Source organism: Gallinula chloropus (assembly GCF_964237585.1).
Source record: "Gallinula chloropus genome assembly, chromosome: 30".
NCBI classification, from domain to species: Eukaryota; Metazoa; Chordata; class Aves; order Gruiformes; family Rallidae; genus Gallinula; species Gallinula chloropus.
In genome coordinates, this window is record NC_140115.1 from 1,222,450 (window position 1) to 1,232,325 (window position 9,876).

The window sequence follows — 9,876 nt, forward strand, 5'->3', positions numbered from 1 at the left end:
CTCAGCACATTCCTATCCACAGGGGATTTAGTCTGAGATCACACCATCCTTCTATTTACTGACTTCTGCCAGGCAGGACTGAGTTCTCCAGAGCCCACATCTGACCCTCCTCCCAGCAGTGGCACACTCAAGCCATCACAAATCAGACCTGTCAAAAAGGACCTTCCGAAAGTCCTCCTGAATACAGAGAGTCAATCTGAGAGTATTTCGTTAGAATTGGAAGAGGTTTTTTGTCAAAAAAGAGTTCCCTAACTTCTCACTTTGCCTTTTACTCCTTTCACAGGTCTCCACACTTGATGGCAGCAGATGTCCAACAGCAGCATCTCCATCAGCCAGTTCCTCCTCCTGCCCTTTGCAGACACACGGGAGCTGCAGCTCCTGCACTTCTGCCTCTTCCTGGGCATCTACCTGGCTGCTCTCCTGGGAAACGGCCTCATCATCATCACCGTAGCCTGTGACCACCACCTCCACACCCCCATGTACTTCTTCCTCCTCAGCCTCTCTGTTCTCGACCTTGGCTGCATCTCAACAACAATCCCAAAATCCATGGCCAATTCCTTGTGGGACACCAGGGCCATTTCCTACACAGGATGTCTGGCTCAACTCTTTATCTTTTCCTTTTTTATCTCCACAGAGTTCTGTCTTCTCACTGTCATGGCCTATGACCGCTACATTGCCATCTGCCACCCCCTGCACTACGGGACCCTCCTGGGCAGCAGAGCTTGTGTCCACAAGGCAGCAGCTGCCTGGGGCAGTGGGTTTCTCTATTCTTTGCTGCACACGGTCAATACCTTTTCACTTCCCCTGTGCCATGGCAATGATATTGACCAGTTCTTCTGTGAAATCCCCCAGATCCTCAAGCTCTCCTGCTCAGATGCCTACCTCAGGGAAATTGGCTTCCTTGTGGTCAGTGCCTTTTTAACTTTTGGGTGTTTTGTGTTCATTGTGGTGTCCTATGTGCAGATCTTCAGGGCTGTGCTGAGGATCCCCTCGCAGCAGGGACAGCACAAAGCCTTTTCCATGTGTCTTCCTCATCTGGCCGTGGTGTCCCTGTTTGTCAGCACTGGTGTGATTGCGTATCTGAAGCCACCCTCCATCTACTCCCAATTTCTGGATGTTCTAGTGTCATTTCTTTACTCGGTGGTTCCACCAGCAGTGAACCCCCTCATCTACAGCATGAGGAACCAGGAGCTCAAGGATGCTGTGTGGAAACTGATGACTGGATGTTTCTAAGCAGCAGTGAACTGCTCATCATCTTCTGCCTATCACTGACCATGTAACTCACCTTAGGACCAGTCTGTATTTAGAAGTATTTTCCATTTGGTTGGTTGTTTTTATTCAGTCTAGATTTTCTAAGCTGTAACATGTCCCACATTCGTCCCATTCCTAACGCAGTATGTCCTGATGTTCTGTGAGCCAGACATCGTGTACTGACAAGCTGTACTCTCCTTGCATTGTGTTTGTCTTCAAAGGGCCAGAATATTTCTTTCCATTTCTCTAGTTTTCTTTTTGTTTTCTTTTCTTTTTAAAAAAAAACCAACTTTTCATCAGCTGAATGACTCGATTACTGGTCTGAAATGGTGAAGATTTCCCACTACAGAAGAAGAGGAGTTTCCAGGAAGTGTACACATGGCAGCAGAAGAAATATTGGCCTGCCCCTGTACCTGTACCCTAGTCTGTCTCTTACATCTCCCTCACTGTTCAGGCGTTTCAACCTCTCCTGATGATAAGGACTTGTCTAGGACATCTTTTCAGCAGAGTAGCTGAATATGTGCATTTCACTTTGCTCATATGTTTCTACTTCTGCTTGCTCTTTTGTCATTCAGGTGCTGCTCAGCTCTCTGGTGTCTGCTTTGATCTTCAGCCCCCATTGCAGCATGCTGCTGAACTTTCTTCCATGATCTGAGATATGACAGAAACATTTTTCCTTTGAAAAAATCCTGCATTGTGAAACTCCTTTGAAGTTTTCATCACTCAAATAAAACCTCTCTAATTAGTTATACAAGTCTTAATTTTTTTAATTAAAATGAGTTTAAGAACCATGCTTGTAAGGGCTTTGTGGTTGTTAATGAGCCCCATGGTGTCTTTCCTTCTGAGTCCACAGACCTCAAGGTACAAAAAGAAAGAAACCTTTCCAGAAGTCCAAGTCAGGAGTAACGCCCAAAGTACCTTGAAGCACTAACAGGCCCCACTAGGAGCCATTACTGACAAAGCCTCCCCATGTGCTTGTTTGAGCAAACAACTGGAGGCCATGAGGACAAACACAGGCAAAGCACAGGCAGCTCTGATGCTGAGGACACCCTGGCTTGGTCTGATGAAGCAGAAATGCCAAGTGCTGACCCCCAGCCCCTGGGCAGGGAGATCCTGACCCTCAGCTGTGTCTCAGGACTCTTCCTTGGGATGTGGGGAGTGTGACACCAAGGGAAGGAGAGGGGTATGACACATGGTGGCCTCCCCTTGAATGGGTGAATGGAGGCAATGATACTCCATGGCAGTCAGGACAATGTGGTGCCTCTGAGGTCTCTGTGGCAGAGATATCAGCTCTAGCCAAGGAGGCAAAGACCTGGCTGCCACCATTGTCTATCTGCACCACAGCCCATGCCACACTGCCCCACGCCTGTGCTGTTTGCCTGCAAGCTGCAGGCACCCAACCCCCTTCCCCACCTTGATCTCACTCCATGATGTCCCTGCCTGTACTGCTGTCTCTCCCTCCTCATCAGCTGTTCCCACAAACACAAAGCCACCAGCTCATCCACACTTACTCCAAGTGACTTTTAGCACCACAGCACTGCCCTCAGAGTGACATCTCTTTATCCTCACGTCCACTCTGACCTTCAAAGCTGCAGTTTCACGTGGAGTTCTTAAGTTCTTTCCCTGTAGCACAAGAGGGCTTCCCTCAGCCTCCCCTTCCCCAGGCTAAAGAGCAGGTCTCTCAGCCTCTCCACACGAGATCCCTAACCATATCTTGGCAGACTTTCTCTCCCCTCATGACAGTTCCTTTCCATTCCTCCAGACCGGGGAGCCCGTATTGGGACTGACTGCTCCAGAGGTGGCCTCACTGGTGCTGAGTCCAGATGGACCAGAAGGGCCCTTGTCTGCGTGGCCACACTCCTCCCAGTGCAGCCCAATGTGCTCATGGCCAGATTCCTGTTCAGCACCTCTGGCTGCTATGGCAGCCCCTGCAATGCCCAAATTCTTCTCCTTGCAGCCGGTTCTCCATTTAGTCATATCTGAGCCTGACTTGATGAGCAGGTGTTGTGCTGGGACCATTTGCCATGGTATCTCCACAGATGAGATACAAGCACCACACAGCTGGGCTCTCCCTCTAAGTGGTTGTGTATGTTGGGAGGGAGTGAGAAGGTGTAAGAAGCCATGCAGACGCAAAGGCCATGGAAGAAGGAGTGTGGGGGGAAATGAGGTGCTCCATGTGCCAGAGAGAGAGACCCCCTGCAGCCTGTAGAGAAGACCATGGTGAAGCAGGCTGTCCTGCTGCAGCCCATGGATAAGGACAGGACCAGAGACCATCTATGGCCTATGAAGAGACAAACCCATGCCCAGCAGGTTTGGTGGGGGACTTGTGACCCTGTGGGGGACCAGGCTGGAGCAGCCTGAGCCGGAAGGTCAGACCCCATGGAAGGGAGCCGTGCTGAGGCACGTGGTGAGGAGATGATGCCCACATAGAAAGGATTCAAGTTGGAGACGTTCTTGGAGGACTGTGTGCCGTGGGTGGGATCCCACAGCGCAGCAGGGGAAGGGGGTGTGTATCACACCCCCCCCAGCAAAGAAGTAAAACAACTCAGGAGAAGCTGACTGAAACCCCATTCTTTCAGTCCCTGCCCCTCCCTTTACCACTGTCGGGGGGATGATGGGAGAAAAATCATGACTAAAGTGAAGTCTGCTAAGAAGGGAGGGGTGGGGGAAGGTACTTTCAGACCTGGCATCACTGGGTATGTAGTTGTGGTGTAATAAATTTGTTTTCTTTCCTTTATTCTGTGTTGAGTCTGTTTTTCTCATGACACTAATTGCAGGGTGATACCTCTCTGTCCTTATCTCAAATCCTAAGCCTCCCACTATCGATGTTCTCCCCTTTCTGGCTGAAAAATGGGAGTGATAGGGGGATTTTGATGGGCATTTGGCCTCTAGCCAGGGCCAAACCACCGCAGTCCTCCACAGACCTCCACGGTTTAGGGCATAAAGTCCCTGTATTACACATGAAAAACCTGTTGGGGAAGACACTCTGGGTTGTTCCTTCTTCAGACAAAGGCAAACCCATTCACGGGATTGCTTTTGCTCAGGGACCTGGGTGCACTTGGTGGGGGATGTGAAAAAATGGGGAAGTCCATCGTGTACACAATAGGGTTTTAGTTCCAGGTAAGGATAGCCAGTAAATTTTTGGTGCATAACAAAATCTGTCCATGAAAGATGTTCTACACAATAGATCAATGATATTATGAATGTCCCCAGTACTCTGAAAATGTAAGATCTGGCCATGATGTAGATGGTGTGGAAACAGGGGTGGATAATGTCCTGGTTCTGGCAGTCTGTCTTTGCTGTCAGGCAGCACTCTAATCGTCAGGTCAATAAGGTACCCTCTGTTAGCACTGGGTGTGAGTGTAACTGGCCAATATTATTCTACATTCATGGTGAATTTTGTCAGTAAACTGTCCTTATCCCATCCTGTCATGGTGGGAAAGCATTGCCATTACAGACAAGTACTCGTGCTGTTCATCTGATGAAATTGTGCTTGCAAATATTTTATTAATAAAAGGGGGGGAAAAAAAGAGGAAAATTATGTCTCTGCGGAAGCAGACGTGAGGCAAAGAGAGCACAGCTCATCCTTACACGGGAGAGCAGGAGATACTGCATTAGGAATGGGATGAACGTTGACTGTCTTACTATAGTTTAGACAAACTTGAGCAAAACCAAAACCCAACAACTAAAACCCAGTTAAATATGAACTGATCATAACTGGAGTTACATTGTCAGTGCTATTCAGAAGACAAGCAGTTTATTGCTGCATAGAAACGTCCAGTCATCAGTTTCCACTCGGCATCCTTGGGCTCCTGGATCCTCATGCTGTCGATGAGGGGGTTCACTGCCGGCAGCTGGATTTAACTCAGTTCACTACAGCCCTTTGGGCCTGGCTGCCCAGCCAGTTTCTAACCCAGCACAGAGTGTACCCATCGAATCCATGAGCGGGTAGTTTCTCCAGCAGGGGAAAGGCTTTGGGAGACAGTTTTGAAGGCTTCACTGAAATCTAGACAGACCACATCTACAACCTTCCCCTCATCCACTCAGCAGCTGGTCACCTTGTCATAGAAGGAGATTGGGTTGGTCCAGCAGGATCTGCCTCTCCTAAACCCATGCTGACTGGGCCTGATCACCCGAGTGTCCTGCATGTGTTGCATGATGTGACTCAGGTTGATTTGTTCTATCACCTTCCCCAGCACCGAGGTCAGGCTGACAGGCCTGCAGTTCCCTGGGACCTCCCTCTGGCCACTCTTCAGGATGGGCATTGCAGCTGCTTGTGTTTTTTTTCTCCTCTATGTGATTCCCAGAGGCTCTGTGACCATCACCGATTCGCTCGGCCCTGGTCAGCAGCACCTATGGCCTTGAACTGACCGATGTTTACTCTTCAGGACCTGCAGAGAGCTCTAGCTGTTCGTTACACCAGACATTTTCTGCAGCCCCAGTTCTCTCCCAGCACCCAGCTACACAAAACTGCGACAGTCACAAAATCCTTACCTCACAATCCACTTAACTCACAATCTAACTATCAAATTCCTTACCTCACAAACTATCTATCAGTCAATCTCCTTACCTCACAATCTGTTTATTAGTCAATCTCTTTACCTGACAGTCTATCTATGAATCAATCTCCTTACCTTAAAATCCGCTTTCCTCACAATCCCCTTACCTCATAATCTATGCATCAATCTCCTTACCTCACAGCCAATAAATCCATCAATCTATTTACCTTATATCTATCAGTCAATCCCGTTACCTCACAATCCCCTTACCTCACAATCCCTTTACCTCACAATCCCTTTACCTCACAATCCCCTTACCTCACAATCCCTTTACCTCACGATCTATTAGTTACTCTCCTTACCACACAATCTACCTCAGTCAATCCCCTTACCTCACAATCTATCTGTCAATCAATTCTGTGACTTCACAATCCCCTTAACTCACAATCATCATACCTCACAATCCCTTTACCTCACAATCCCCTTATCTCATAATCTATCAATCACATTACCTCACATCTATCTACCAGTCCATCTTCTTACCTCACAGTCAATCACCTTACCTCACAATCTCCTTACTTCATAATCCCCTTATGTCACAATCTCTCTATCAATCCCCTTACCTCACAATCTGCTTATATGTCTATCGTCTTACCTCACATCTATCTGTCAGCCTCACAATCTATGTATCTATCAGTCACAGAGTCACAGAATTGTAGGGGTTGGGGGGACCTCAAGAGATCATCGGGTCCAACCCCCCAGCCAAAATAGGTTCCCTAGGACAGGTCGCACAGGTCAGTGTCCAGAGGGGTCTTGAATATCTCCAGAGCGGGACACTTCACAACCCCCCTGGGCAGCCTGTCCCAGGGCTCCATAACCCTCACTGTGAAAAAGTCTTTCTGCATGTTGGTGTGGAACTTCCTGTGCTCCAGCTTGCAGCCATTGTCCCTTGTTCTGCCCACACAGACCATTGATAAGAGGCTGGCCATTTTCCCCTGTGTCCAACACTTCAGATACTTACAAACATTAATAGGACCACCTCTTAACCTTCTTTTCTCAAGGCTGAATAGTCCCAGCTCACTCAGCCTTTCCTCGTAGTGGAGATGCTTCAGGCCCTTCATCATCTTTGTAGCCCTTCTCTGGACTCTCTCCAAGAGATCCCTGGCTTTTTTGTCCTGGGGAGCCTAGAACTGGACACAATACTCCAGGTGGGGTCTGACCAGGGCAGAGTAGAGGGGGAGGATCACCTCCTTTGACCTGCTGGCCACTGTCCTCTTGATGCCCCCCAGGATCCCATTGGCTCTCTTAGACACCAGGGCACACTGCTGGCTCATGGCCAACCTGTCACCCACCAGCACCCCCAGGCCGTTCTCTGCAGAGCTCCTCTCCAACAGGTCATCCCCCAGCCTGTACTGATTCCAGTGGTTATTCCTTCCCAGGTGATGATGTCAGGCACTGTTAGGAACGATCACTTTGTAGGGACAAACATGAGTCCCAAGGTTATCGGAGCTGCTCGTGGGCTACCTGGGATGGTTTCAGGACAGGAACATATTTCTGCCCTCAGTCCTCTTGTTTGGGAGCTACTGCTGGAGCTTTATCAGTTTGAAATATGGACACTGTTAGCACATGAAAGTGACATAGGCATCGTTAGGACCATTCCCTTGCCAAGGAAAGTCCTGAGCTCAAAGGTTATTTGGGCTGCTATTGGCTTCCTTGGGAGGTTTCAGGCCAGGAACATCGTTCAGCACTTAAACCTGTTGTTTTGGAGCATTATCTGGGCATTTAGCATTTTCTAATGTGGACACAGGTAGAGCCTGAAAAGGACATGAGGAGCTTTTAGGATCATTCCCTTGGCCTCGGAGGAGACACATTGTCCTCATAGCAAAGTGGTGGAGTCACCATCCCTGGTATTATTTAAAAGGTGTGTAGATGTTGTGCTTGAGGACATGGCCGAGAGGTCGACCTGCAGGGTTAGGCAGTGCTTGGAAACAATGATCGGAAGGGTCTCTTCCAACATAAGCGATTCCATGATTCCATGGCACACTGCGAGGAAACTCCTGTTATGTCTTGGTGGGAAAGTATTGTCATTGCTGACAAGGAGTCGAGTGGTTCAGCTGATGAAAATGTGCTTGTAAAATTTTTATAAATGTCAGTAGACAATGAAAGAAAGAAAAATTCATGCACATTTCCAGGCAAATCTAATGGAAATAGAGCCCAGCTCGTCATTGCAAAGTGTATGGGTCATGTAAGACCTGGAGATACTTAATTAGGAGTAAGATGAACTTCTCCCATCTTATTATAGCTTAGACAAAGAAGAAACACAAAATGCAAAAAACTAAAAATACCTATATAGGTCCTAACGTGAGTTCCATGGCCAGCGATATACAGAAGATGATGAGCAGTTTGTTGCTGCTTAGAAACACTCAGTCATCAGTTTCCACATGGCATCCTTGAGCTCCTGGTTCCTCATGCTGTAGATGAGGGGGTTCACTGCTGGTGGAAACACTGAGTAAAGAAATGCCAATACCAGTTCCACAATAAGGGAGGAGATGGAGGGGGGCTTCAGGTTGGCAAACACGGTAGTGCTGATGAACAGGGAGACAACTGCCAGGTGAGGGAGGCAGGTGGAAAAGGCTTTGTGCCGTCCCTGCTGCGAGGGGATCCTCAGCACAGCCCTGAAGATCAGCACATAGGACACCACAATGAACACAAAACACCCAAAACCTAAACAGACACTGACCACAATGAGTCCAGTTTCCCTGAGGTAGGCATCTGAGCAGGCGAGCTTGAGGATCTGGGGGATTTCACAGAACAACTGGTCAACAGCGTTGCCATGGCAGAGAGGGAGTGAAAATGTGTTGGCTGTGTGTAGCACAGCATGGAGAAACCCACTGGCCCAGGCAGCTGCTGCCATGTGGACACAAGCTCTGCTGCCCAGGAGGGTCCCGTAGTGCAGGGGCTGGCAGATGGCAACGTAGCGGTCATAGGCCATGACAGTGAGAAGAAAGTACTCTGCTGAGAACAAAAATAAAATGAAAAAGAGTTGAGCCACACATCCTGTGTAGGAAATGGCCCTGGTGTCCCACAAGGAATTGGCCAGGGATTTGGGAACAGTGATGGAGATGTAGGCAATCTCAGTAACAGAGAGGTTGAGGAGGAAGAAGTACATTGGGGTGTGGAGGTGGTGGTCACAGGCTACGGTGATGATGATGAGGCCATTGCCCAGGAGAGCAGCCAGGTAGATGCCCAGGAAGAGGCAGAAGTGCAGGAGCTGCAGCTCCCGTGTGTCTGCAAAGGGCAGGAGGAGGAACTGGCTGATGGAGCTGCTGCTGTTGGACATCTGCTGCCATCAACTGTGGAGACCTGTGAAAGGAGGAAAAGGCAGCAAGAAGTTAAGGAGCTCCTCTGACATAAACCTCTAGCAAGTCTTAGGGAACATCCTCAGATTGACTCTGTATTCAGGAAGATTTTGTCAGGTCCCTTTTGGGACCTCTGCTTTGTGCTGGCTTGAGTGTGCTACTGCTGGGAGGAGGGTTGGCTGTGGGCTCTGGAGAACTCAGTCCTGCCTGGCAGAAGTCAGTAAATAGAAGGATGGTGTGATCTCAGAATAAATCACCTGTTGATAGAAATGAGCTTTTCAGCACAGTCACGCCAATCTGACCCGAGGGCAGAGCAGAGCTTTGGAGCTGTGGTTTTCTACTGCCTGTACCTGAGGAGTGTTTCCCCTGTCAGAACTCCCTGACATTGCTGCTGCAGTGCCAGTGAAACCTTCCCCTGAGTGCAGAGTAGGGAGAGCTGCTCTGTCCATCAGCCCTGCTCTCAGCTGCCCTGTGCTGGACACTCTGTGATCACACCCTGCTGTTCCCTGCAGAAGAAACTGGACCCCACAGAGAGCTGAGGAATCCAGTCTCACATGGCAGAGCTCCAAAGCCCTCCTGTGGTCTCATCCTACCCAAGGAGGATCTCAGCTCCCTGCTCCCAGCCAGGGCTCAGTGCAGCTGCCCACACACAGGTGATGAGTGGCATTGCCACGGCCTTTGTGCCGAGATGTCTCCTGCATGGGGCTCCTCTCTGGGGCACAGGAGTCCCTGGGAGAGCGGTGCCATTGTGGGAGGCAGCCTGCAGC

The 9,876-nt window shown here is 49.3% G+C and overlaps 2 protein-coding genes across 2 annotated transcripts; one reads left to right on the forward strand and one right to left on the reverse strand.

The window, feature by feature from the left end:
* Positions 1-306: 306 nt before the first annotated feature.
* LOC311202439 (olfactory receptor 14A16-like) lies at positions 307-1,233 on the forward strand (the record flags this gene model as incomplete). The annotated part of the gene is made up of 1 exon (XM_084277025.1): positions 307-1,233. The coding sequence occupies one exon, from the start codon at positions 307-309 to the stop codon at positions 1,231-1,233; it is 927 nt and encodes a 308-aa protein (XP_084133151.1).
* Positions 1,234-1,564: 331 nt separating this feature from the next.
* On the reverse strand, positions 1,565-9,090 carry LOC311202440 (olfactory receptor 14C36-like; the record flags this gene model as incomplete). The annotated part of the gene is made up of 2 exons (XM_084277026.1): positions 1,565-1,594; positions 8,278-9,090. 2 exons carry the CDS (start codon positions 9,088-9,090, stop codon positions 1,565-1,567), a joined length of 843 nt encoding a protein of 280 aa, XP_084133152.1.
* Positions 9,091-9,876: the final 786 nt, after the last annotated feature.